This window comes from Lipomyces tetrasporus (assembly GCF_029532465.1).
Source record: "Lipomyces tetrasporus strain NRRL Y-64009 chromosome Unknown POJ06scaffold_2, whole genome shotgun sequence".
NCBI classification, from domain to species: Eukaryota; Fungi; Ascomycota; class Lipomycetes; order Lipomycetales; family Lipomycetaceae; genus Lipomyces; species Lipomyces tetrasporus.
Window position 1 is genome coordinate 2,289,758 of NW_026611597.1, and position 24,780 is coordinate 2,314,537.

The 24,780-nt window shown below is 47.8% G+C and overlaps 12 protein-coding genes across 12 annotated transcripts; 8 read left to right on the forward strand and 4 right to left on the reverse strand.

The window, feature by feature from the left end:
* The first annotated feature begins 649 nt into the window (after window positions 1–649).
* POJ06DRAFT_247204 (PLC-like phosphodiesterase) lies at window positions 650–3,783 on the forward strand. The gene is made up of 5 exons (XM_056186881.1): window positions 650–2,749; window positions 2,798–3,013; window positions 3,064–3,203; window positions 3,256–3,535; window positions 3,597–3,783. Exons 1-5 carry the CDS (start codon window positions 898–900, stop codon window positions 3,683–3,685), a joined length of 2,577 nt encoding a protein of 858 aa, XP_056046759.1. The 5' UTR covers window positions 650–897; the 3' UTR covers window positions 3,686–3,783.
* Window positions 3,784–5,063: 1,280 nt separating this feature from the next.
* On the forward strand, window positions 5,064–5,807 carry POJ06DRAFT_280346 (histone methylation DOT1; the record flags this gene model as incomplete). Its single annotated transcript, XM_056189872.1, has 2 exons — window positions 5,064–5,474; window positions 5,529–5,807. 2 exons carry the CDS (start codon window positions 5,064–5,066, stop codon window positions 5,805–5,807), a joined length of 690 nt encoding a protein of 229 aa, XP_056046760.1.
* A 139-nt stretch (window positions 5,808–5,946) lies between these two features.
* Window positions 5,947–6,689, reverse strand: POJ06DRAFT_236245 (autophagy-related protein 16; the record flags this gene model as incomplete). Its single annotated transcript, XM_056185888.1, has 4 exons — window positions 5,947–6,241; window positions 6,275–6,424; window positions 6,483–6,546; window positions 6,599–6,689. The coding sequence occupies 4 exons, from the start codon at window positions 6,687–6,689 to the stop codon at window positions 5,947–5,949; spliced, it is 600 nt and encodes a 199-aa protein (XP_056046761.1).
* Window positions 6,690–7,132: 443 nt separating this feature from the next.
* On the forward strand, window positions 7,133–8,120 carry POJ06DRAFT_236246 (small GTPase superfamily; the record flags this gene model as incomplete). The annotated part of the gene is made up of 5 exons (XM_056185889.1): window positions 7,133–7,162; window positions 7,333–7,376; window positions 7,435–7,543; window positions 7,615–7,942; window positions 8,011–8,120. 5 exons carry the CDS (start codon window positions 7,133–7,135, stop codon window positions 8,118–8,120), a joined length of 621 nt encoding a protein of 206 aa, XP_056046762.1.
* Window positions 8,121–8,755: 635 nt separating this feature from the next.
* POJ06DRAFT_247225 (uncharacterized protein) lies at window positions 8,756–10,912 on the forward strand. The gene is made up of 2 exons (XM_056186882.1): window positions 8,756–9,621; window positions 9,677–10,912. Exons 1-2 carry the CDS (start codon window positions 9,208–9,210, stop codon window positions 10,730–10,732), a joined length of 1,470 nt encoding a protein of 489 aa, XP_056046763.1. The 5' UTR covers window positions 8,756–9,207; the 3' UTR covers window positions 10,733–10,912.
* POJ06DRAFT_247227 (uncharacterized protein) lies at window positions 10,913–12,850 on the reverse strand. The gene is made up of 2 exons (XM_056186883.1): window positions 12,229–12,850; window positions 10,913–12,172 (listed from the first exon to the last, which is right to left on the reverse strand). The coding sequence occupies exons 1-2, from the start codon at window positions 12,743–12,745 to the stop codon at window positions 11,196–11,198; spliced, it is 1,494 nt and encodes a 497-aa protein (XP_056046764.1). The 5' UTR covers window positions 12,746–12,850; the 3' UTR covers window positions 10,913–11,195.
* Window positions 12,851–13,172: 322 nt separating this feature from the next.
* Window positions 13,173–14,947, reverse strand: POJ06DRAFT_247228 (uncharacterized protein). The gene is made up of 5 exons (XM_056186884.1): window positions 14,876–14,947; window positions 14,616–14,801; window positions 14,274–14,550; window positions 13,939–14,218; window positions 13,173–13,882 (listed from the first exon to the last, which is right to left on the reverse strand). Coding segments are annotated over exons 1-5 (1,263 nt in total). The 5' UTR covers window positions 14,877–14,947; the 3' UTR covers window positions 13,173–13,363.
* Window positions 14,948–15,022: 75 nt separating this feature from the next.
* POJ06DRAFT_247233 (tRNA synthetases class I, catalytic domain-containing protein) lies at window positions 15,023–17,050 on the forward strand. The gene is made up of 6 exons (XM_056186885.1): window positions 15,023–15,354; window positions 15,410–15,482; window positions 15,530–15,615; window positions 15,672–16,328; window positions 16,380–16,740; window positions 16,788–17,050. The coding sequence occupies exons 1-6, from the start codon at window positions 15,061–15,063 to the stop codon at window positions 17,030–17,032; spliced, it is 1,716 nt and encodes a 571-aa protein (XP_056046766.1). The 5' UTR covers window positions 15,023–15,060; the 3' UTR covers window positions 17,033–17,050.
* POJ06DRAFT_219565 (JAB1/Mov34/MPN/PAD-1 ubiquitin protease-domain-containing protein) lies at window positions 17,051–18,405 on the reverse strand. The gene is made up of 3 exons (XM_056185593.1): window positions 18,152–18,405; window positions 17,722–18,085; window positions 17,051–17,662 (listed from the first exon to the last, which is right to left on the reverse strand). The coding sequence occupies exons 1-3, from the start codon at window positions 18,295–18,297 to the stop codon at window positions 17,141–17,143; spliced, it is 1,032 nt and encodes a 343-aa protein (XP_056046767.1). The 5' UTR covers window positions 18,298–18,405; the 3' UTR covers window positions 17,051–17,140.
* POJ06DRAFT_247237 (exocyst complex component Sec10-domain-containing protein) lies at window positions 18,406–19,705 on the forward strand. The gene is made up of 3 exons (XM_056186886.1): window positions 18,406–18,887; window positions 18,944–19,021; window positions 19,071–19,705. The coding sequence occupies exons 1-3, from the start codon at window positions 18,619–18,621 to the stop codon at window positions 19,345–19,347; spliced, it is 624 nt and encodes a 207-aa protein (XP_056046768.1). The 5' UTR covers window positions 18,406–18,618; the 3' UTR covers window positions 19,348–19,705.
* A 149-nt stretch (window positions 19,706–19,854) lies between these two features.
* On the forward strand, window positions 19,855–21,696 carry POJ06DRAFT_219569 (uncharacterized protein). The gene is made up of 2 exons (XM_056185594.1): window positions 19,855–20,276; window positions 20,325–21,696. Exons 1-2 carry the CDS (start codon window positions 20,028–20,030, stop codon window positions 21,432–21,434), a joined length of 1,359 nt encoding a protein of 452 aa, XP_056046769.1. The 5' UTR covers window positions 19,855–20,027; the 3' UTR covers window positions 21,435–21,696.
* A 201-nt stretch (window positions 21,697–21,897) lies between these two features.
* On the forward strand, window positions 21,898–23,045 carry POJ06DRAFT_236254 (3-beta hydroxysteroid dehydrogenase/isomerase family-domain-containing protein; the record flags this gene model as incomplete). The annotated part of the gene is made up of 2 exons (XM_056185890.1): window positions 21,898–22,463; window positions 22,517–23,045. The coding sequence occupies 2 exons, from the start codon at window positions 21,898–21,900 to the stop codon at window positions 23,043–23,045; spliced, it is 1,095 nt and encodes a 364-aa protein (XP_056046770.1).
* Window positions 23,046–24,780: the final 1,735 nt, after the last annotated feature.

Here is a 24,780-nt window from a genome sequence, read left to right on the forward strand (position 1 = left end):
ACATAACTGCCAGAGCCCATGATCCAAATGTGTCAAATGTTGGTGTGTGGTTCCGTGGAGGGCGTGAACGGGTGCGATTGCAGAATTATCAAATTTCTAACGCCCTTAATCATACCATAAAATTATGTCTCCACTGCTGTGACCTGTGGCTGCAAGAAATGCTCCTTTATTTTCTCCGGTGCGCTAGCTAGAGTTTAGTCTGTATATATTGTGAAGCAAAATGGTCCTGTTATGTTCTGATCGCTGGAATATCCTTGGATTCACAAGCTATAGAAATTTTCTTAAGGGTGTTCCAGAACAAAATATTTTGCCCAGTAGACAGCGGAGTGGAACCTTGGCCATTAGAACTAGTAAATTCGGTAGAGCCTCATTGTGCTTAAAGCTCGAGCGAGTGACAGGTGCGAGCAGGAACTTTTTTTTGGCCTAAAATAGGTTAAATAGGGTTCGTATAATGAAACCTGCGACATGGTACATCCATTCTTTGGACTCCGGTAAAATCTTAGAAACGTGACAATGTAGCTGAATGGTAATAATATAATTAGGTGTTATAGTTAACAAAAGATCGGTGGTTAAAGTTCAGTGGTTTGCGTCCCAGGCGTCATAAATATTCCTTCCTTAAAACCTTGATGGCCAGAGATGTTGAGCCGCTCCGATCCTTTACATTCTGTCATCGACGTACACGCTCTGTCCTCTCAGCCAGCAAAACCGCCTCGCAGTTGAAGCGACTCGCATATTTATACACATTCACCACATATTTAGAACCAGCAGTGGATCCTGTAGAAGTTCGAAGTCTCCAGCTGGCCTCAGTTGTGCCGCTTTCTCCTCGATCTGGCGGGCAATTACCGGCGGTATTTATAAATCAGTCCTGCCCTTGCTCGCGGGCACACGACCATAACTATGCCTCCTTCCGGCTCATCCCCGTCTGAGCTGCCACCTATTTCTACGAATTTTCGACCACTACAGGAATCTTCTCAGTTACAGAATGGCAATCCTTCAACGACACTTCCCGGCTCGCCATATTCGCAAGTATCGCCGCCTCCACCACAGCCTATCTCCGCGTCGTCGTCGCCGTCAAATTCTTTACGTATGCCGTCCTCTGTAATGCGACGACTATCTCGCGGTGCTCTCGACAAGCTCTCCCGACGGACCGTCAAATCACCGTCAAATGGACCGGTGACCCGACGGCGATCCAGCTCAAGCGCGTCTGACTCTGTGTCCTTCGCGGAAGGACCACCCGAAGTTCCAGAATGTCTGCGATCTGGCGTTGCATTCTTACGTATCACCCGTAAGAAGCGGATTCAATATACTTTCTTCTTGGACATGGATCATGGCACCATCACCTGGGACTCTAAAACGAAGGCGAAGTCAAAGACTACAATTGTCATTGATAATATTAAGGAGATCAGAGTAGCAGAGGATGCGCGAAATTATAGAGAAGAATTTAAAATTTCCAGCGAACATGAAGACCTATGGATCACGATTATATATGTCACAGACAATCAGAAACTGAAAGGATTACATTTAATTGCTCTTTCCAAGGATTCGTTTGATCAATTTGTCGGTACACTGCAAAGTCTGCTAAGGTATCGCATGGATATCATGAGCAGTCTGGCAATTCCCGGTGAGCAGTTTGTCACTGTGCATTGGCCTGTTTACGTCACGAAGGAAGAAGGTGAAGAACGACTGTCTTATGAAGGCGTCGAGCGGCTGGCTAGGCGGTTGCATGTTAATTGCTCTAAACAGTATCTACGGCAGAAATTTATCGAGGCCGACGTTGATCATTCCGGCTTTTTGAGTTTCGACGAGTTCCGGAATTTTGTGAAGATGTTGAAGCATCGTGGAGAAATTGTCGATATCTTCAAGAAGGTCAGACTACGTACCGCTACCTCGGACGATCTAGTTGAAAATGATGACTCGATGAGCTTAGACATGTTCAAAGCTTTTCTGAAAGACATCCAAAAGCAGGACGTTGACGATTCACTGGCTCTGAAATTGTTCTTTAAATTTGCAGACGAGTACAGCAGATTCAGTAACGACTCGTTCTCAGACTATTTATTATCGTCGTATAATCCCGTGTTGAAAGAAATTGATGAAGATATGATGCGTCCTTTAAACGAGTACTATGTCTCGTCGTCACATAATACGTATCTTTTGGGTCGACAACTTGCTGGCGAGTCGTCGGTCGAAGCATACATTCGAGTACTACAACGTGGATGCAGGTGCATTGAGCTGGATTGCTGGGACGGGGATGATGGTCCAGTAGTCTCTCATGGTCGAACGTTCACGTCGGAGGTGTCATTCGCAGATGTGATATCGGCCGTTCACAAGTACGGCTTTATCTCGTCACCGTACCCACTGATCCTTTCTCTTGAGGTTCACTGCAATCTGGAACAGCAGGTCAAAATGACTGAAATCATGCGGACGACGTTTGGCGACAAGCTAGTTACGTCACCGATGATGACCAATATGCTCAGTCTTCCAAGTCCGGAAGATCTCAAGCATAAGGTTTTGATCAAGGTGAAGGGAAGCGATCAAACAGAGGTCGATGTATTTAACAACGAGTCTATCGGAAGTACCAGCGAGAGCACTACTAGCACCGAGGCGAGCCTAAGTGAAGATACAGACTCTGGCCGTGATCCTGTTCGAAAGCGTGCAAAGAATAGAAATGGAAGTAGTAAAATAGCGAAAGTTTTGGGAGAATTGGGGGTCTATGTTCGCGGTGTGAAGTACCGCAATTTTGCTTTACCAGGTTTGTTGCACTTTTAGACTAACGAGGGCGGACACTAACAGCATATAGAATCTCGCACTCTAACACATTGCTTTTCTTTCGGGGAAAGATCGTACAATTCACTTTGCAAGGACGAGGAGAAACTGTCACAGCTAGAAAGGCATAACCGACGGCACCTAATGCGGGTATATCCGTCCGGATTTCGGTTCACAAGCTCGAATTACGATCCAATAATTTGCTGGAAGCGGGGAGTACAAATGGCGGCGCTAAATTGGCAAACTTTTGGTGAGTGGTATTATTACCATTGCAGATGGATGTTTTTAACAGCGATCTAGACTTGGGCCTCCAAATGAACGATGCGATGTTTGCGTGTGGTCGGAGAACAGGTTATGTGCTAAAACCTGAAGAACTTCGGACAGTCCAAGCTAAACATATGAGTACCCTCCGGAAACGCCGAATCGGATTTAGTATTGATGTAAGATAGCCTCTCGATTGTTTGCGAGGTCATCAATGTTAATTTCAGATAGATCATATCTGCCCAACAGCTTCCTCGCCCAAAAGACACAAAACCAGACGATTCATTTGATCCTTCCGTTGAAGTGGAAATATTCAGCCCCAACTCTGTTCCTCGGCGTATGAAGTCTCGAGTCGTGCGGAATAACGGGTTTAATCCTATTTGGAATGAAAGATGGAGTGTTGAGTTAGAGGACCCGCTCATAGAGTTGTCGTTCGTTCGTCTGCAGGTTTATACAACGGATGGCATTGTGTTCGCTGTATTTTGTGGCCGTATCATCAATCTGCAGCAAGGTATGCACATTGTGCACATTGTGCACATTTAGACATCACGTACATACTAACGAGTTAATAGGATACCGACACGTGCCTTTATTCGACTTACAAGGTGAACAATTTATCTTTTCTACGTTGTTTGTGAAGATTGCATTAGTCGAAAAGTAAAACATTTGGGCAATTTCCATTTTGCATTTGTTTATTGCATGAATACGATTTAGTTTATGTGGTGTACTATCAATATAGGTTTAAATTGTTACAGTCCATTTGGGCCCATATTGGACTTGCTGAATTATTAGCAAACTGGAGCAACGTAAATATTTCAGCGCGCGCGGCGTCCCGAGTCACCTCACGCCAGTGGCGGCCATCGTCTTGCTCGTCGTCCGCCCTGGCCAATATTAAAACCACGAAACGTCACTACACTACCTTTAAAGAACGTCGCAACAATTCCGCGATCGTGGAAATACGAACGGGAATGTCGTCGTCATTTTTTCAAAAGCTAGGACGTGCGGGTCATCTCAAGAGTGCCGATGCATCAGGAACACCATCGCCCAGTCCTTCTGCCTCGGCTGGCGAGTCAGCTACTGAATCCCCTGCCCCTGCGACTTCTGGAATGGCGACACCTACGCGGAAGGATGTGCGTTTTAAGACTGTGAAGGTTTCGCGACAGATACAGAGGTCGTCGCCAGGGCCGACCGGGTCATATCCCGGGAAGTCGCATCAGATGGATATTTTGAAGAGGCTTAACAAGCGCAAAAGGGATCGCGTTACGAAACCAGAGAAGTCAGAGCAGGAGAAGAAGCCCAAAAAGGTCAAGGGTGAACGGAAAAAGCGGGAGTCTAAAAGGTCTTCTCGTGCGATATCAAACGAGTTCATTACTTCCGAGGATGAAGAGAGTGAGGAAGAAGAGGAGGAGGAGGACGAAGAGGAGCGACAGGACGAGGAGGAAGATAAGTCGGAGGACGACGAGGAGGAGAAAAGTTCACAGAAACGTATGAAAGCTAGCAATGAGCCGGTGGATCAGCAACGAGAAATCTTGGTAGATTCAATATTCTCAGAGCTTGAAGATTCGCCCAAGATCTTGCAATCGGCTGATGGGGTTACACAAGACACAGCAGGATACGAGTCGTGTATGTACAGGATTGCTATATCTTCAGTACAATTAACTAATGGCTTAGATTTTCCAAATGAAGACTCAGGCAGCACATACATCGACCTCAAGTATCCAGCTCTTCCGGGATTCACAGAGCGCTTCAATCTCGTTCTTCCAACAAAGGAAGATTACGATCCATTGGCCGAAGTCCAGAATATTATGGAAACCGTCGCACAATACTTCCTTCCCATCGACGAGCGCGAACAGATTTTTACGGCAGATTTGCAGGACTGTATCATACGGCGAATGAAACGGGCAATCAAACGAAAGTCACTGTACGGGCTGAAAACTGCAGTCGACGAGTATAATGCTATTGTTGAAAAATTCTACGACGATGACAATAAAGAGATGTATAGAGAAGTGATTATCAAAAATTTAAGAAGAAAATCAACGATGGCGACGGTTGCACACGAGATTTTGAGCCACATTTATTCACGGATAGTCTCACCATACGTCAAAGAATTGAGGAAATATACTGCCTTTTCAAATAATGTATATGGCGAGCTATTACCAAAGTTTGTTAGTAGGATATTCAAGGAGCTGGAACTTAGATCGGACCAGGTGTTTGTTGATCTTGGGTCCGGAGTGGGAAACTGCGTATTACAGGCCGCGCTGGAGACTGGGTGCGAGAGCTATGGATGCGAGATGATGGAAAATGCTGCAGAACTGGCCGATAAACAGGCAGTGGAGTTTCAAGAACGCTTGAAACTATGGGGGATCAAGGCAGGATTGGTAAAGCTCATAACTGGCGACTTTCTCAAGAGTGAAGAGATTGGTGAAGTCTTACAAAAGACAGATCTTCTGGTATGCTATTGGAATATAAAAATTCTATTGGCTCGAACTAATGGTATCGTACAGCTAGTAAATAATTATGCATTTGACGCAGAGTTGAACGGCAACCTGGTGCATATGTTCTTAGACCTGCGGGACGGTACCAAAATCGTCTCGCTGAAGTCTTTCGTCCCACCTGGCCACACTATATCGTCGCATAACGTGGAGTCACCAATTAATCTGCTTCAGGTCGAGGAGCGAGAATTTTTCTCAGGAAGCGTTAGCTGGACGGATGCGCCTGGAAAGTATTATGTGTCAACTATCGATCGCGGCCGGATTAAGAAGTTTTTGAGCTCGCAGGAATGAACTTGAGCTTCAGGAGATCTCCTTGTCGTCGGTTGGCGATGTAGCTGAAGCGCTGATTTCTTGTTTGGGTTCTCGGTTCCGTTGTCGGTTTCTGTCGATGCTGTTTGTATAAAAGTCAGAGTCACTTTGTAACTTTTACCTAGAGCAAAAATTTTGTATAATACAATAGCAAAATAGCTAACCTTTCCAGAAAGGCATTTGCGTCGTTTAATTTCTCTGCTTCGCGAGACACGCGTTCCATCCATCGGTTCACGAGTTCTCGGTTTTCCTTCTCGAGCTTGTTGACATTGTCTTCTGCTACATTTAGTTGTATCTGATACGTGAGAATCTCGTCTTGGAGGATTTGGACTGATTTATTTCGTTCCCGGTACTCTTCATCTCTGTTTTTAAGCCGAGTTTCGAGCCTCTTTTTTTCCAGTTGCAGCTTCTCAAACCTATTCACAGGTTAGTACCCCCAACAGCCTAACCTTAAGCACCGGCCATACTCGGCAACGATTCGCGCATTGTAATGCTTCAGCTTTTCCGTTTCCGCTTCTAAATTCTCAATTTTTGACTGTGACGTGTTATGGTGGTTGTACAGAGACTCTAGCTCCGACCTAAGCCGGGCAAGTTCGCGACTGTGGGTGTCGAGTTAGACAACATGATCCAGTTTCGCGTCGAGCCGATACAACGTACGAGCCAGTCATTGATCCGGCTGGGTTAGCCTCCGCAGCAGAGGCTCGTTCAGCCAGTTTCGTGCCTATGAAATGTTAGGTATTGATAGCGGACAATGAGCGCGTGCTGGGACTTACATGTGTCGATGATGTAGTAGTTCTTCTTCTCGCGGACGTCACGATCTGCGTCAATGGCATGAACCATAGCCGACCGCCAGTCTGCCGCCATTATGAATTAGCCGAGTAATTGTGGGCGGTTCATGTTGGATCAACTTCAACATGTTCGCGTTCACATCGCGCGAAACCCTTCCCCAGATTGGCTTAGTCAGAACTCTCGTAATATTATCGCTATGCTTGGGTTTAGGTTTCGTTACAAGCACTAAGCCGGATGCGGAGAAGGCCAATCGGCGTTAGCCGCGGGCGAGACCCGCGTTCGACCCGAAACGGAATGGCCCATGCGCACGGCGGTTGGCAGGGCAACTGGTCTCTTATCCTGGCAGTGAGGCGACGGCATCTCAGGGCCAACCCGCAGGCAACTCGACTAGTGCAAGTTAGCTCAACCTCGCTGCTTCCATACTAAGGTCCGCTAAAGAGTCTCCGTGCATTCTATCTTCTCATTTTAGTCTTTCGTCACTCATCTGTACGCTGCTACTTCTCGTTTCTCATAGTTAAATGTCTTCCCGGAAGAAAACAATGCTCAAGGTGCTTATTCCCACTCTCCCGCTGCGGTCGTTGTTATCTCGTGCTGCTGTCGCAGGCGCAGGCTGCCACCGAGCTGAATTTTCTGGCAAACCACGGGACCTACGGCAGCAATCTCGCAATATCTGACATATTACTATTTGTGAAGATAGCTAACTCAATTGTCTTTTCAGGTCATTATATTAGGCGACAGTGGTGTTGGCAAGACCAGTTTAATGTACGTGTTTCGGGGTCCCTGGCCGTCGTTTCTGACTAACGGTGCTTTCGCATTCCAGGCAACAATATGTCAGCAAGAAGTTCAGTAACCAATACAAGGCCACTATTGGCGCCGATTTCCTCACGAAGCAAGATGTTCGTGTCGATGATCGCACAGTGACCATGCAGGTATGTTGTTTTGCCATTGCCAGTACGTCATCCGGGTGTCAGTCTCGTGTTGACGACAATATGTCCTATAGCTTTGGGATACGGCCGGCCAAGAACGATTTCAGAGTCTAGGAGTCGCGTTCTACCGAGGCGCGGACTGCTGTGTGTTGGTGTATGATGTCAACAACGCAAAGTCATTCGAAGCACTGGACAGCTGGAGAGACGAGTTTCTTATCCAAGCCAGTCCCCGGGACCCGGAGTCGTTCCCGTTTGTCGTTTTGGGAAATAAGATCGATGTCGAGGAGAGCAAGCGGGTAGTTTCACAGAAGCGGGCACTGGCGTTCTGCCAGGCCAAGGGCAATATTCCGTATTTCGAGACTAGTGCAAAGGAGGCTATCAATGTCGACCAGGCGTTCGAGGGTATGGAATTTTCTTTTTCGTATATTGGGTGTTATTGAATGAGGAATGTTTCTAACTGTGCTCCTCAGTTATCGCTCGCAATGCTCTCATACAAGAAGAGTCAGAAGAATATAGCAGCGACTTCTCGGATCCAATCAATATCCACCTGGACAACGAGAAAGGGGGCTGCGAGTGTTAATTTCAAAACTAAAAGAGACACTGAAGGGATGACGTCTGTGTAATTTCATTGGTTTTTTGTTTCTTTTTTGTCTTGTTACATGTCATAGTTAGTTATCGCGTCATATGTTTCTTTAATATGTCTTTAATATGCTTTGAGGAAGGAGTTGTAGATTGGTTACTATATATATTTATATAATAGTCTTAATGCGTATGTCATAGATTTAGTCTCTCGATTGTTCCTTGTTTGCTAAATATTCCATCTATCAGGATTGGATGGTTGACCACGTCGCATCCATTGATGAAGCCAACTGATAGGAATATTAAATACGCGCACTTGATTCTACAAAATATAAATTGAATTTTCATGGAAGCCAAGACCGTAGAATTGCCTGAGCTTGTTGTATAGACAAGTCTTTGATTCGGGGGTGGTGGAGCATCTGCAGATGGGGTGTGCAGGCACTTACCTGACTCGGATGTGGTGTCGGAAAGATAATCCGCTTCAGGGACACGCGAAGAGTTGTTATCACCGCAATCTAAAATTTAAACAGTTTGCAAGTCTGCATTTTTGGGTTACTGCGTGCCCTGTACTGAACAACTATTGTAGTTGCGATTACGATGAAATGACTCCTGATTTGAATACGAATATAGACTGCTGCCATATTATATATAATTTGTATTGTAAACATCCTGCCGGTTCCGTCACTTCGCCGGTCCAACACGGCCAAAGTGGGACGCGGGCCGGCTGCTGATAACGCAATCATGAAGATTCGCTGTCGTCATCGCACGTCGACACCTATCGAAATGCGTCGACGCCATCACCTGGACACGCAGTGATGCTTTACACGCTTGCTCATTATCGTCTGCTCCTTATATAGTCAGTCAACCTTACTCGTGGGCCTTTTCACAGATTCTACTATCTGAAATCGGCAATTCGCACGTGTGAAAAGGCCGTAATTCAGCGCTTCTCGTGCGCTTCTCGCCGACAGACAACAATCGCGGGTCCCGGGCGCTCCCCAGTGTTTTTTTGTACGTAATAGTCATAGAGAGCGCGCAATCTGCAAAGGCCCGGCCACACTCTCTTCTTCCATTTCAGATTTACAGCTTAAATGCCAAGGACACCGTCGCCATCGCCAAAGAAAAACTTACCCCTCCTCGACACCGCAGTTCCGACGCCTGCACTCGCGGACACCGAGCGTCCCGGTCATCTGCGTACTATCTCCACCGCGTCGACTGCCAGTACGAATTCGACTGGGCCTGGCGCCGAATACGTTTCCTTTCAGGATAACACACCGCCTCCCCGGACACCGGTTGCGAAACGACGGAGAAGTATTCTCTTTGCAATGACGAGCGGTAACGACCGCAATGCGACCCTCGAGAATGTCGAGGCGGCAGCGGCACTGGGGAACGACGTCGATACGGAGGATAGCAAAATGACAAAGAACCGACGAAAATGGAGACTGGGACTAATTTTCCTGCTAATCGTCGTGTTTTTGTGGGTTCTGTCGAGTTTCATGGTCAATGTGAGTTGTCTTCTGCTACGACTAGTTTGGACAGATGCTAAGAAGACCTTGTTAGTCGATATTCGAGACAGACATATATAGAAAACCATACCTAGTGACGTACCTCTGTACAGCATCTTTCTCGTTATACCTTATTCGGCCCCTTATGGATGGTTCAATAACGCTCCGGCGAAAAGGATTCAAATCGCTCAACACTTACGACCGCGATAATTCGCCTGAATCTGTATCATTGGCGTCCGACGCAGAAGACAGTCGGTCGTCAGCAGAAGTAGCCGACAGAGTAAGTGCAGATCTAGATACGGCGGCGAGCAACGGCTTGACCATCCACGAAACATCCATGCTTAGCCTACAATTTTGCGTGCTGTGGTTTGCCGCCAACTGGCTTGCGAACGCATGCCTGAGCTACACCAGCGTCGCCAGTGGTACTATTCTTGCATGCACATCCAGCTTCTTTACGTTGCTTATCGGGTCTTTGTTCGGCGTTGAGAAATTCACACACCGCAAGTTGTTCGCAATTGCGGCGAGTCTGGTCGGGATCATTCTCATTTCGACGCAAGACAGCGCCGACGATGACGAGAACAACAATTTGACTGCCGGCTCGATCGTTGTCGGAGACTTGATGTCCCTAGGATCTGCCGCAATCTATGGCCTGTACACATCCCTCCTTAAGCTCCGGATTGGCGACGAGTCGCGGATCAACATGCAAATCTTCTTCGGCTTCGTCGGCATCTGGAACACGATAATGCTCTGGCCAGTCCTAGTTGTCCTCCACCTCACCGGAGCCGAACGTCTTGAGATGCCGCCGACGCCATACGTATGGCTTATCTTATTTCTCAATTGTTTAGCCACCTTGGGATCAGACTACCTATGGATCGTTACAATTCTGCTAACCTCGCCGCTGGTAGTAACCATGGGTCTTAGCGGAACGATTCCGTTGGCAGTGATCGGTGACATCATATTCAACCATGTGCATGTCTCATTGTGGTACCTTGTCGGCGCAATCCTTGTCGGCAGTGCATTCTTTGTTATAAATAGGGACGAGGAAAGAGAACATCATGTCATCCCGGACGATGCCGGCGCAGAAGACGCACAAGAAATCACAGTGTCGTGATTCTTGATTTGTGATGCATAAGCAAAAATACCTAACATCTGCATTTGGCATTTCATTTTTTTTCGGCGACGCGGAGGTTTATGATGTTGAATGTATCTTCTTCATGTACTTTTATGAATGGGTTGGCTGCACTTAGACAAAAGCATATTAATGACATTTGCTAATGAACAATTTGCAATCATAATCCGTTAATCATTATTAGACTAATAAATCGTAATGTACATTCTTGTAAATACTAAAGGAAAAATTTTGCATATGAAACAACACAACACCGTATGATGAATATATACAGCACTCTGGACCGAATGAACCTATCCAAAATATATATGTCAATCTGGCCAAGCAAGTAACGCAACCAACTAACCACATCCACCAATATAAAACCCGAATGAAACCCACACTGAACATTATACTAACTCCCTACCAGTCATTGCCGTTTCACAAAACATTAGTTTAACATCAACTACTCCTCATTCTTAGTCTTTACAACTTGCGCTGCTACTTCCTCAATACTTAGAGCAACGCTTTTCCGCCGCTCTTCAACCGCCGCAGACTTCTGCCCGTCGACGGCTTGAGCTGCAGTCTCGTCGGTAAGTTCTTTTCGTAACCTCATTATCCGCGAAAACGCGTCTTCCAACGTCGACAGTCGCTCCAACAGTTTCTCCTCCCGCGCCTTCGCGTCGCGGATTTTTTCCTCTGCCTTGGCCCGCTCGCGGCGCTCAGCTGCCACCATCTCATTCGCTTGTTCAAACAGTGACTGTGAAAGGTCCTCGACCTCTTGTGTTACTTGCTTGAATTTCAGTTCAGCTACTTCTCTGAGTCGCTTTTCAGTTTGGATGGAGAGTTGCAGGTTTGATATGATTTGTTCGTTTGAAGCTGTTGGAGGGGATGCAGTGGCAAGGGATGAAAGTGAAGTGGTTGATGTCGACGTCGTGCGGGACGAAAGAGTTGATGATGTAGAGGATGCTGACGATGTCGATAAAATATTTGACGACCCGGCCGTAGATGACGGCGACGACGGCGCTGGCGTGGGAGTTGAAGCGGCTGAGTTGACGCCGGTGTAGCCATTCGGGAGTAGTGAAGTTGACATCAGAGCGGATGAGAATGGAAAATATGACACGGTTCTAGCGAACGAGAAGAGATTCATTATGCCTGGTTGCGATTGTGATGGCGATAACTGTTCTTGCTGTTGTAACCCTTGCTGCGTCAGTTGTTTCATGGACAATGTCGAACGAGATTTTGAGAGAATTGGCTCAGCAACCGACGCCGATACGTGCCGCATCGGCGTGGTTATGCCTGGCATCGAGACAGTTTGCGATACCTTCGGTGGTGCAGGTGTCGCTAACGGGGAACCCTGTCCTTGTGACGATAAACGCAACATACTTGACTTCCGCTTTATTACTCTATCCAGCTGGTCTTGTAAATTCGTCGCGCGTCCGGCTTGGGACGTTAGTCAATTACGCTCACCATATTGGTAGTACTAGCAATACACATACCCGCATTAGCAGCCTGCCTGGTCAATTGCTCAACTTTGTGCTCCAGTTCTTTGACAAGTGTCTTGCGGGCGTGATGTCGTTGTCGTGCCCGCCGGTATCTCCGCCGAGTTGTGGGCTGCTCCTCGTAGTCATCACTGTTCTCCATCTCCGTATCCGACTCATCTTCTCCCGAGCCGCATTCACTACTGCTGCAGTCACTCTCCCCGTCGGAATCACCAGCACGAGTTGAAGCTGGTCGAGAAGTCTCATATCCATCCGCCAGCGCCAGAAATGGGAGATCCAGGGCAATGGATGTACTGCAATTCGGACAGAGGACCGACAGATTCAATTTGCTCGCGTTACTCCCGCTACGACTGCTCGCGTGACTCGTCGTGCTCATTGCGTCGGACGCGCCTTCTTGCGTGCGCGCGCTTGTTGAGAGGGTGCTGCTGGCAGAGCTGTCGTCCGCAGCCACTCTGCCGCGAACAATACCTGTCAACGCCGGCTGCGCAGCGTTGGGTTGGTCGACGAAGCTCATGGATGCCTCCCGACTTGTCGTGCGCTCGTATATACTATTAGTATATGTTGCGAGTCGCAGGACCGGAGAATGTTCGGAGCCGTGGTCGCGTATTCGTATGCTGTATGCGTTGGCGGAGGTACACCAGCAAAAGAGACACGCACATGCTCGCGTGAACCAGGAACGCAACTTAAACGGAGGAACAGCATAGCCCTTGCCACGGATGACTTCAATTGACGCTGATACCACTGTCTTGGGCCAATCTGGCGTTATTTGATTGTGATGCATACTGTGACTGTGCCTGAATTTGAAACCCACTTTAGCTTGGCTTATCGTTCGCTCTCCATGTTTCGGATCTGATCATAGTATATTAAGGCTGAATATTTACTCATTCTATTTTGACTGGTAATCTGCAGCCATTGCGACTAAGCGCAACTGAGCTATGAAGTCGAGGAGAGAAATATATATATGTCTCATTCTAGTCTATGCTACATGTGCCCGATAGCCGGCAACACCAAACTTTCTACTATATATACACATGGGATAGCGATATGCCAATCTTGGACGATTGCCAAACAAACACACCTGGCCCATAAAAACATGAACGAATAGATTTATGTGAATAACAGACGTCTATATCTACTGCTGAGCGCACCCTTGATCCTCCTCGTCCCTGTCGCTCTCCCAAGCCTCACTCTGACCATCATCGGCGTCGTGGCCGAACTCGGCGTCGCTCTTCGCGATCCTGAACTCGACTTCCTCCTCCATCTCGCCCTTGATATCAGTCTGTGGTCCAAATGGGAGAACGTCCGCGATCTTGCGCATCTCCGACGTCTCGAGGAACCAATTGTCTTTCGGGAACTCGATGTCGACGTCGAGATACAGATCTCCTCGGTGGTGCAATCCGTTCCCACCCTTTACTGGCATCCCTTCATTCTCCACTATTAATATATCATTAGGACGTAGAACTTTCCCTGGAGGAACTGAGAGCCTGATGATCCGACTATCAAGATGCTCAAGAATGCCGCGCGAAAATCCGCACAGCGCTTCGACAAGCGTTATCCGTAGCTTCGCGCGTAAATCTGATCCTCTCCGTTCAAAAGTAGTGTCTGGAACTTCGTGCAATGTGAATATTATGTTACCGGTCTGCTTTCCGGGCTGCAAACAAATATCAGTCTTAGTGTTCGAATCCAACCGTCTTCCAGAACACTCACCTCTTGGTCCGCTTCACCTTCTAGCACAATTTTGTCGCCATCCTTTGATCCTGGAGCAATATATATTTCCAGTATCTTGGACTGTTCAATTATACGTTCGCCCTTGCATTTCTTACATTTGTCCTTCTCCTTCAGTATTTCTCCCCGCCCGCTGCACACTGGGCATTTGGTGGACACAGGAATTGCTAAGCCGTTACCAATTGGTCGCAGTCCCTCAATCACGCCGTGACCGCCGCATTTAGAGCATTTCCGTGGCTTGACGCCACTCTTTGCCCCTGATCTGACCTACCCGTCAGCAACCCAAACAAAACGACAATGTGATCCGAATAACATACCCTTTGCAAATGGTGCAAATAATATTCCGCTTGATCGACATCTTCTCTGTCTTTCCTTTATATAATGCTTTGAGAGTAACGTCCAGTTCTTGCACCGCATCTTCTGTTCGTCGTGCATTATGTCTTGCAGCACCGCCAGAACTGCCGCCCATTCCTCCCATACCGAAAAACTCCTGGAAGAACTCCTCCTCCTCACTCATACCCGGCCCACCAGCACGTCGCCCACCGGGTGTAAATGCGTCGATGCCATATTGATCGTAATCCCGTCGCTTGTCCTCTACAGCGGTACCATCAGCCATCATTTATAGGATTAACTCGCCATCATCTATAGCAAACACTAACCATCTGACAAAATCTCATAAGCCTGACTTATGACTTTAAACCGGATTTCCGCGTCCTCTCGCTCCTCGGGTTTAGCCTTGTCTGGATGTGACGATAGCGCAGCCTTGTGATACGCCTTTTTGACTTCAACTGCAGTGGCGGTCCGACTAAGGCCCAACACTTCGTAGAGATCGGTCTTATCAGCCACTATATTCGTTAGCACTAGTCCAGGAAACGCTTCAACCACAGTTAGAATATTTAGAACATTTGTTCAGACGTACTTGACAGCGATCCAGTCTAAGCTTGGGTGCGTTAAGTAGCGATTAGTGGTGTTTTGCAAAAATTAATACACGGTTGGGAGGTTCGATGACGAAACTTGGGTGCGCGGCGCGACTTACCAAATTCTGCTCGAGCTATGTCGGGACAATAATATTGTTGTCGGAACTGGCCCCCCAGACATCTGACCATGAGGCGTCCTCCGCGAATTGGGGTGATCTGTATACGACGGCTCTATGCGACGTCCAGTACAAATGCTTCGGCTTCATCTCTTTTGCAAGAACTGTCAGGGAATGACTTTTTGAGGCGAAAGAAGGTACGCCAGTCGAAGACCGCGCACTCTACGAGCCCCACGCGGACTCGATTTGCCCCTTCTCCGACAGGATTTTTGCACTTAGGATCTTTACGGACTGCGCTCTATAATTTTCTGCTTGCTAGGGCGACGAAGGGCGAATTTGTTTTGCGGGTGGAGGACACTGACCAGGTGGGTTGCAAGGGCTCCTACTGAAGTTGGATATTGACCGCTAACACACACGCAGACGCGGAAACGGGAGGGTGCCGAGGAAAATATTTACGAATCTTTACAGTGGGCTGGGATATCTTGGGATGAGGGTATGCTACCCGGAAAGTCGAAGACGGAGCTTTCTAACAGAACTCAGGACCCACGGTAGGTGGACCATATGGACCATATCGCCAGTCGGAGAGGTTGGATATATACAGAAATTATGCGGATCAATTGATTCTGGTGAGCGTTACTATTTTATAGCGAGATGCTAAAATAAAGCTAACTTACGGGTGCAGGGCGGTCATGCGTACCGATGTTTCTGTTCACGAGGCCGACTAGACCAGCTCCGCGCATCTGCACAAAAATTGACACCGCCGTCTATGGCCACCTACGACCGGCATTGCTATCATCTCGATCATTCCGAATCCGAACATAAGGCAGCATCTGGCGAACCATACACGATTCGCCTCAAATCACCCGAAAAGTATCCCACAGTAACTGACCTGCTCCACGGTGATCTTGACCTCCAAGTTCAGATCAACTACGCCGACACTCGATACGACGATCCAGTGCTGTGTAAGTCTGATGGGTATCCGACATATCACCTTGCAAATGTCGTAGACGATCACTGTATGAAGATAACGCATGTCATTCGAGGCGAAGAATGGCTGCCTTCCACACCAAAACATCTAGCCATCTATGATGCATTCGGATGGACTCCACCTGAATTTGTGCATATTCCGCTATTAACTTCACTGGAAGACAAGAAGCTGAGCAAGCGGACCGGTGATATTGGTATAAAGGAGTACGCGGAAAGTGGAATATTGCCTGAAGCTTTAGTCAACTTCGTGGCGTTGTTCGGATGGTCGCCTTCAGCGAGTGCCGACCAACCAAAAGTAAAGAGACAGAATGCAGGCGGCGAGATATTTTCTATGGAGCAGCTGATTGAGAAGGTAAATCACCGACCGGGCGTCTTCGAGCTAGTGTGGACTAATGGCATCTAGTTTAATCTCAATGGTCTAACGAAAGGTAATGCGAAAGTCTCGGACTCGAAACTCGAATTTTTCAATGCGCACTATCTTAAATCTCTGGTCGAGACGCCTGACGGTCTTGACGCAGTTGCAAGAGAACTGAAGCCGCTACTTCTCAAGAAATTCAATAATATCGCGCAGAACGAATCGAAATTTGAACTGGATTATATAAAGCAGGTGGTGACTTTATTCAAAGGGAAGATACGCAAAGTGAAAGATCTACCTGATGAGGTGTCTTATGTATATAATAACCTTCCAGACTGGGGCAATCCAGATGCGATGAATTACATTGAGCACCTCTCTGTGACGAATGAAGGCAACGCTGCAGTTTCCAGTATGCTTAATTTACTTACTATTAAGTTCTATACTGACGGTATGTAGTCCTCGAGGAATTCGCGGTATGGTGGAACTCGCGTCAGGAAGCATGGACTCCTGCCGATATGGACGCGTACATTAAAGGTCTCGCCAAAGAAAGGGGGTACAAATCATCGACGGTTTTCCAGACTCTTCGGTTTGCGTCTTCCGGTTCGATTCCGGGGGCTCCATTACCGCAACTCATGATACTATTGGATAAGGAGAATGTGACACAACGAGTTATTGGGGCTCTGAGGATATTAAAGTTGTAAATAGGTGTATACCTTTGTAGATAGAACGTGCCGCATGACCGACTCTTATATAGTATACAACCGCCAACCGGATCATTCCGAGATGTATGTTCACATTCCTAAAACCTTCTAGTTTATCCGCGTTTTGAGGTTATTGAACACTCTATCCTTCACAGCCTGGGACAACAATCCATGAATTTCCTCCGATGCAATCTTAGTGGTGTCCCTAACAATCTTGTCTAATTCGCTCTCCCTAGGCTCTTCACGTCTATCGGCAACTATAGACCGCGCACCCGACAATGCCGAAACGCTAGCACCGATAGAAGACTCCGCCTGTGCGATCTTATTACTCAAGTCCAGCATCTGCTGGGACGCATATTCCCGATTTGTCAACAACGCGGTCTGAGATAATGTCGATATCCAATATTTGTTCCACAGTAACTCTAGTAGCTTCGCGTCAAGTGATGACTTGAAATGACTGACTTCCAAAGCGTAGTATTGGCTCGCGTGAGCGCCGAAATCTTCCATTTTTGCGAGCGGAATGGTTTGGTATTCTGATTCTTGGCTGCCAGGGGGTTTGTAATTCTCGGGATAGGTCCTGAATGCGCCAATTTCGACTTTCCCGGCGGATATAGTGCGGTTGGGGTCAATCTATGAATGCGTCAGTAAGGAATATGACCAGATCGGCGCCAACGAATCTGGTTACTTACGACAACTGCGAGAAACGGATCTTGATACTGCTGATTTTGGCTTTGAGTACCAACATCTATACCCGACAACCAGCATCCGTACCCCGGGTGCGAGTGATACCAGCCAACAATATTTTCTTTTCGCCCAACTTTCTGCAAGGTGCTAAGATAATCAACCATATATTCGTACGCCTCTGCCTGGGGATTGACACGTGTTTCTGTGCCTTCGACAGGTAACGGAAAGGCATCCATGACAACGATAGCATCGCCTACTATCTTACCCGTCATCATACCCATGACTTCGATTGATCCGCCCGATCTGGCGTGGATCGTCATTTTGAGAAGCGCGATGGCTGATATCCGAGCGTGTTTGAAGTAATTCGGACTGCTCACCAGCAAACAATTAGCAGGATATTTCTTATTATAGTGCTAGAATACTTCGTAGACGTACTCCTCTTTCCATGGCTTCTCGTTTAGGATTTTTTTGTTTTCAAGTTCGTCATATTGATATATTGCATCTCGCGCGGCATCAACCGTCTCGATGCTATTTTCAACCTCGAAGTTCTTTTGCGCTGCTTCTCGCATCTGCACGTCCATTTTCGCGCATTAGTTGGCAATTGATCGAAACAGTAGAGAAAGGGACAATCAATCAATTACAGTGACCTGTGACAAGTGACGTGTTGATGAGTCCGACCTATCATCCCCCTCCGTGACGATATTATGCGATTATATCAGAGTACGTAACCCTTATAGTAGTTATCACAAATTAATGCCCCTGAAACGCCCGCCTCCTGCGAGGGCATTCGAGTTTTCAATGGATATAGATCCATTTGCACTATTTACTTCACTTGGGTGACGATTAACTATATTTACGGCTGATACGGTTATCACCTCTACAAACCACTATCTTGCAGATCAATGGCATCCCCATACGCGACCACGGATTATTCTCACGGCACGCCGACCGCAGTGAAGAAGCTATCTGGTGCCGACCAATACAGCAATAGCTCCGCTTTATACCCTTCAATATACACTAATGGCGCAGGTACCGCGCCGAGCACGTATGGGAGTTATGAGTCTGGGCATGAGGGAGATCAAGACCTGAACATGGAAGACGCAAAGATATTTGTGCGGTGGTTGTCTGAATCGGTTGGACGGGTCTCGCAGTTGAGTTCCCAGATTGAGATGTGTGTTTTTGAAGAGTTGGGTAATTGTGTGGTTGGCATTAACAAACTCGGTTTAGCCCGCAGCACGCGAGAGAGCTATTACTCGTCATGATTGACGTCCTGGGCAAACAGTACGTGGAGGTGGCATTAGAGCAGTAAGTGTCATCAATTGATCTCACAGCGAGCCGAATTAACTATCGGTAGTGCAATGGAACGTCTCCAAGATAAGCAATCCGAGGGCACGGTAGAGTACCTGGACCACACAATCCGGGTTGCCAACGACATCGTCCAGCTTATTTCTAATACTGCGAATAAACTTTTAATGGAGCTCGCGACTGACTCGAGTACAGTTCGGAGGGATATGAGTCAGACTTTGATGAACTATGTTGCGCACATTGAAGAGAAGGTGAAGGTTTTGGAGGACAGCGGAGTGCAGCAACAGACGATGAGGAAACGATGGGAAAAAATTACTCGGTGGTAATATGCCTACGACACATTGATACTCTATACCGCATTTCTGGAGCGCGCTCGTGTGGTGCTGTGGTGCTGCGAAGCAAGGTGTTGACGATATAGTCCTTGGAATTGTGCTGGAGGCCACATGTCGCTTGTGCCAACGACGTAGACGGCTGACAATTGGGACATATCCGAAGTACAAATGTGTTTCTGAATAGCAGTCGATCGTGGGAATCTATTCAGAGGTTCATCGGGAAGAATTGTCGTCTTACCAGGCCCTCACGGCTTGTGAAATGTACGAGCGCGCAGCTGGGAGATTGTGAAAGAAATATTAAACCGTCTTGTAAATATTACATTATTTACAGTGTCGCATGTTAATTGTGAAAGATAACAATGTGCCGCTGTATGGTCCTATAAAACCGTAAGACTCCGTATGTGAGTGTTATCGTAATCTCGTAGTGATTGTGCCATTCAAAACTAACTTTTCGCCGACTTGTCAGGGTGGGGCAGCACGAACCAACGACCCGAGGCGCTACGACGAAAGCCAAACAAAGAAAGCCATTTCAAGTTCGCGCTGTCGTCCGTTCTCATTATATTCGTTCTATTGTTTGATCGGTTACCTGTCGTATTCTCGAATTGGAAGATCAGATATTCTGGCATAACCTACTTCTTTGACCAAAAATTTTTGACCACGATTAGTCCGTCACCATGATTTTCGGACCGGCGATGTTTCCCATGCTGTGGTTCATGGCGAAGGGCTTGTGGGGTGAATATACCAAGCGACCTCCTCTCTGGTTCACATACGAGCCCGAGCAGTTCCCCGAGGTCACATATTATGATCATATCTGTGGGGTCAAATATCCGGAGATATTTGGCGGGTGCGAGGATATCAAGGTGTACGGTGACTATGCCATCGTCAGTTGTGATCCATACAAGAAGCAGAGCAATTTCCTCACCGTAAGTGACTGTCCGAAGAACTAATCAACTCGTGCTAAAGTCGTATAGGGGTACCGACCTAATACCCCATCGGGCACCGTGTACATCTGGAACTACGTCAAAGATACCGCGCCAGTTCCAATCGACTTTGGTCCCGATTTCGGTGAATTGAGACCACAAGGAGTCCGCGGTCTATATCTCCCTGACGAGAACGAGCAGCCCGCGACAGATGTCCTCCGTATATTCGTCGCTAACGCTGCCAAAAATGCGTCTGTCGAAGTCTTCGATTTTGTCCCCGGAACTGAAACCATCGAGAAGGTTATTTCCTTGCGTGACAAGGACGCCGTGCTCGATCCTGCTGCGTTGGCGCCGATCTCGCCAACGCAGGTGTTTTTGACAAACACGCTTGGATACCCGTATCGCAGTGTACTTGGTACGCTTGAATTCATTTCTGGAATGCCTTTCGGCACGCTCGGATATCTCGACTTTACGAACACTACGAATGTCACCGGTAAAGCAATTGGTGCGTCCACGACTCCCATCGGTATGGAGTACATTGACGACACGTTGTATGTCGCATCGTTGCAATACGGAATCTACGCTTATAAATTGTACATCCCGCCGGATGACCTCCCGGAGGAGGAGGTCGCAGCGAACAAGAGCTTGGGTAGAATGCATTTTTATCCGGGCGAAAAAGTTTACAGGACCCCGTACCTACCGGCACACATCACTTACTCAACCGAGCTCGACGCCATTGTTTCAGCTGGAATCAATTCGTACTCAGGAGAAGTCAAGGCGTGGTTTGGTCGAAAATCGGCGTCGTGGGCCGCGTTATTAGTGGACCGGACTGGCCCAGATGGTAAGCCGCTGGTCGTGTCCGACACCGTCACGCTTGGCTTAAAACCGGCGGATCGAAAGTTCCAGACTTTATTTTGGGATCGTACTGGTGACAGATTTTCCGGACTTAAGTCGATGGTCGTCGAGAACGGGCGGAGGTTCGGCGTGAGTCCTCATCAGGCTGGCGTGCTCGTGTGCAACACCAACGGGTTAGAAGCAGTCGAGGTACCGGTTGCGCCAGCAGGCGGAAGCGAGCAGGCGGAGGCGCCTGCACAAGCGAGGGAGAGGCAGCGCAAGATTGACCATTTGGAACATATGTATCTGGCTAGAGACGAACTGTAAATAGACTAAAATGCTTTTTTGTTCTTTTTATTAAATGTTTGGCATGTTGCATAATTTGAGAAGATTTTGTGCGTTTGTACATTTAATTATTACTTTGTGTACGAATTGAATGAATATGTGCACGCGAACTTTTCTAGCTAGGCAGTTAAGACACCATTTCAATCCAATCAAACACTAGTTTGAATTTTTGACGGTATGAGCGAATTTCAATTGGTACAATTGCAATTTGGCAAACGATATAATTGGAGTTGAGGAGTTAATCAGTGCTCAAGCTGTAGTCTTGAGAGCAAGGGTGCCCGGATATTTCGTTCTTGAAATAACGTTTCGTACATTATCCGAATACGCACTTGGCTCGGATTCACGCGCTCGACGCGGCTTCCCAATAATCCAACGCGGCCCACTCATGACAATTCGTCAGGCTCCTCGAGTCCCGTCCCCATCATCCCCAGCACTCAATTACGAAATGCCAGCTTCAATCTCGTCGGTGCTCATTATCGGCGGCTCAGGCTTCCTGGGGTGCCATCTTGTGGACCATTTCTACAAGCTTGCGCCCCGGCCAGAAATCCACATCCTCGACATCCGTCCCCCTCCCGCGCTGTCTCCCAACTTCTACTCGTTCAACGCCGACGATATCTCGTTCCACAAAGGCGATATATCCGACCCAGACTCGCTCCGCACTGTCTTTCGCGCCACCAAGCCAGATGTGATAGTCCACTCGGCGTCGCCTGTACACGGAATGGGCAAGGACATCTACTTCAAAGTCAACGTCGACGGCACCCAGACAATCGTCGACGTCGCGCTCGAGGAGGAATTCTGGACGACAATAAAGGCGATCGTGTACACGAGCTCTGCGAGTGTGATTTACGATGGTTCGGATCTGCGGAATGCGGATGAGACGTTCGAAGTCCCGAAGGTGCCCTTGGATGCGTACAATGAGACGAAGGTGTTGGGAGAGCGAATCGTGCTTGCCGCGAATGGGATGGGCGGCGGCCTGAAGACATGTGCATTGCGGCCGAGTGGTCTATTCGGGTGTGTATCTTTTACTTCACTTGGAAATTGATGTGAATGGCTAATGGGCCCAGCCCTGGCGACAGGCAGCTCGTGCCCGGCATGCTCGCGGTATTAAAAACAAACGGCACGCTGTTTCAACTAGGTGACAACAACAACCTCTTCGACTTCACGTACATCGGCAACGTCGCCCACGCGCACGTTCTTGCAGCCGTGAAGCTGCTCGACAGCGAAGTATCCAACGTCGCGGGTGAGGCCTTCTTAATCACGAACGACGCGCCAGTGTATTTCTTCACCATGCCGCGCACAATCTGGGCACATAAAGGATACGTGCCGAAGTTCATTATCAGCTTGCCGCGGGGCTTGGGCATGACACTCGCGTACTTGAGTGAATTGTTTTCCAAGTTGAGGGGAAAGGAGGCGTTGTTTACTCGATTTAGAGTCGCGTTTACATGCGCGAATCGGTACTTTAACATTAGTAAGGCGATAAGCAGGTTGGGGTACGCGCCTATTGTTGGCTTGGAGGAGGGTGTTGTCAAGACATTGCAATGGCTCGATGAGGAGGAAGCGGCCAAGAATGAGACTGTCAAGAAGGAGAAATAGATACGACAACGGATGATAGATTTGTACAGTATAGAATTATTTACATTGCAGACAATAGTTGTCCAAGACTTGATATGGCCATATATTCTATACGAAGTATTCGATTGATTGTCTACAGGTCCACTTACATAGAAGATCCAGTAACAAACCGGGTCGAGGCTCGAGAAAGATCAGTGGAATGAGAGTAACTGGCTTCCGATTGGTACGAACCCAGGAGCAGTCAAAGAAGGCAGATGAAGGTAATTACGAGAAGAGATGTCGCCCGACTGGGGCTGAATCCTCAGTGCAATGAGCTCGTAAACTGATATCCGCCGCCCAGCTTTGGATGCCGGAGAATCAACATATCCACCGGAAGATACCAGGGACAATAACGAGATGGTGTCCGCCAAATGAATGCCAGTTGGGATCCGGTCGACCGCGATCGCTCTTAGACAGAGTACTTTAGGACGCGTGTCATGTATGGCTCTCCACCGGTTGCAAAATCCGGTCCCGACCTCCATGACCGAACCTGATTCGAGATCTTACCCGGACCGGACCGGTTCTTCCGTGGGCACGATTAGCCTGGACCGGACCGGGTTTCTACAACCCTATACTCAAAACCGGACCGGTTTAGAGAGACCGGTCGTTCTCACCATGCAAATGCGATGATCGGAAACAGCATGTCCCATCACTCGCAAACTAGCTGATATTAAATGTTTCTACAAATATACCTTTTCTTACGACGAGCGCAAACGCCATGAGGATTCCTATCTATGATGGGAAGAATTTTATTGTCTGGGAGGCAAGGGTGAAGGCAACGTTGGCCAGCATGAATGCCTTAACCGCGATTGAGGAGGATGTTGAGCTTTCCTCAATGACTGCCAAGCAGTTACAGACAGACAGTATAGCCAAAGGCATTTTTATTGGTCATGTCTCCCTTTACAACCCAAAATCAAAATTACTATCATAAACGAAGAAAACAATCAAAGAACTTTCGTCGAGACCAAATGATGTATGAGAAACATAAGAATAGACAGAGTGGTGGAGCTAAGTGAGCTCCTCCTTACCGAGACGATGTCTCTCCCCGTCGAGAAGAGACTCTCAACCGACACTGAAAAGGACTGAACACAGAGCAAGGCGAGCGCTGTCAGTGCCATGCTTGGGTAAACATCTTGGTTGTCTTCCTGCCAAGATAATAGCCATTTGCCATTTTCAATGGAAAGCCTTACCAACGGACGCTCCTTAAAGTACCAGTCTTGGAGCTTGCGTCATGATTATCTCTGTACAATGTGTTGTTCTCGCAGATACCGAGCTGATGGTAGTAAACTAAATAGGACAGGAGACAGGAGCAGGACTGGATTAAATTTCAGCAATCAAAGGACTCAGGGATCAGGAGACAGGAACCAATCTATAAAACTATGATTGGAACAATGCATCTGGGTGTTGGGTTAACAAAGAACGTCGATACTAGCAATGCCCACCTTATATGAAGAGCATAGCAATAGCTTTCTAATTTTCTGGGGTTTCTTACAAAACCGGTCCAACCTGTCCTCGGCGATTCCAGACCGGACCGAATTTGAGCGCTCGGCCGGACCGGACCCGGTCGTCATTTCAGACCCCGGCCGGTCAATATCACAGACCGGACCGGTCGCAAACCGGTCTTCATTCCCGAGCCCTAGTGTCATGGCAAACTGGTAACCAGACGACGAATAGCTCGAGGGATATAATTTTCTGCGCCATCAGACTAGTAGAGCGG

Excerpts from the sequence above, each read along its gene's own strand:
- POJ06DRAFT_247233 (XM_056186885.1), top strand. The coding sequence starts at position 15,061 with ATGAGGCGTCCTCCGCGAATTGGGGTGATCTGTATACGACGGCTCTAT. Across the intron at positions 15,355-15,409 it reads GGGTGGAGGACACTGACCAG|ACGCGGAAACGGGAGGGTGC; the intron begins GTGGGTTGCAAG and ends ACACACACGCAG. Across the intron at positions 15,483-15,529 it reads TGGGATATCTTGGGATGAGG|GACCCACGGTAGGTGGACCA; the intron begins GTATGCTACCCG and ends AACAGAACTCAG.
- POJ06DRAFT_219569 (XM_056185594.1), top strand. The coding sequence starts at position 20,028 with ATGATTTTCGGACCGGCGATGTTTCCCATGCTGTGGTTCATGGCGAAG. Across the intron at positions 20,277-20,324 it reads AGCAGAGCAATTTCCTCACC|GGGTACCGACCTAATACCCC; the intron begins GTAAGTGACTGT and ends AAAGTCGTATAG.
- POJ06DRAFT_247204 (XM_056186881.1), top strand. The coding sequence starts at position 898 with ATGCCTCCTTCCGGCTCATCCCCGTCTGAGCTGCCACCTATTTCTACG. Across the intron at positions 3,204-3,255 it reads GAATCGGATTTAGTATTGAT|ATCATATCTGCCCAACAGCT; the intron begins GTAAGATAGCCT and ends AATTTCAGATAG. Across the intron at positions 3,536-3,596 it reads TATCATCAATCTGCAGCAAG|GATACCGACACGTGCCTTTA; the intron begins GTATGCACATTG and ends ACGAGTTAATAG.
- POJ06DRAFT_247225 (XM_056186882.1), top strand. The coding sequence starts at position 9,208 with ATGCCAAGGACACCGTCGCCATCGCCAAAGAAAAACTTACCCCTCCTC. Across the intron at positions 9,622-9,676 it reads TGTCGAGTTTCATGGTCAAT|TCGATATTCGAGACAGACAT; the intron begins GTGAGTTGTCTT and ends AGACCTTGTTAG.
- POJ06DRAFT_219565 (XM_056185593.1), bottom strand. The coding sequence starts at position 18,297 with ATGGACGTGCAGATGCGAGAAGCAGCGCAAAAGAACTTCGAGGTTGAA. Across the intron at positions 18,086-18,151 it reads GAGAAGCCATGGAAAGAGGA|TCCGAATTACTTCAAACACG; the intron begins GTACGTCTACGA and ends GCTGGTGAGCAG. Across the intron at positions 17,663-17,721 it reads ATCCGTTTCTCGCAGTTGTC|ATTGACCCCAACCGCACTAT; the intron begins GTAAGTAACCAG and ends ACGCATTCATAG.
- POJ06DRAFT_247237 (XM_056186886.1), top strand. The coding sequence starts at position 18,619 with ATGGCATCCCCATACGCGACCACGGATTATTCTCACGGCACGCCGACC. Across the intron at positions 18,888-18,943 it reads TTGAGTTCCCAGATTGAGAT|CCCGCAGCACGCGAGAGAGC; the intron begins GTGTGTTTTTGA and ends AACTCGGTTTAG. Across the intron at positions 19,022-19,070 it reads GTGGAGGTGGCATTAGAGCA|TGCAATGGAACGTCTCCAAG; the intron begins GTAAGTGTCATC and ends AACTATCGGTAG.
- POJ06DRAFT_247228 (XM_056186884.1), bottom strand. Across the intron at positions 14,219-14,273 it reads ATTTGCACCATTTGCAAAGG|ATCAGGGGCAAAGAGTGGCG; the intron begins GTATGTTATTCG and ends CGGGTAGGTCAG. Across the intron at positions 13,883-13,938 it reads AAGGTGAAGCGGACCAAGAG|CCCGGAAAGCAGACCGGTAA; the intron begins GTGAGTGTTCTG and ends ATTTGTTTGCAG.
- POJ06DRAFT_247227 (XM_056186883.1), bottom strand. The coding sequence starts at position 12,745 with ATGAGCTTCGTCGACCAACCCAACGCTGCGCAGCCGGCGTTGACAGGT. Across the intron at positions 12,173-12,228 it reads CAGGCAGGCTGCTAATGCGG|CCGGACGCGCGACGAATTTA; the intron begins GTATGTGTATTG and ends TAACGTCCCAAG.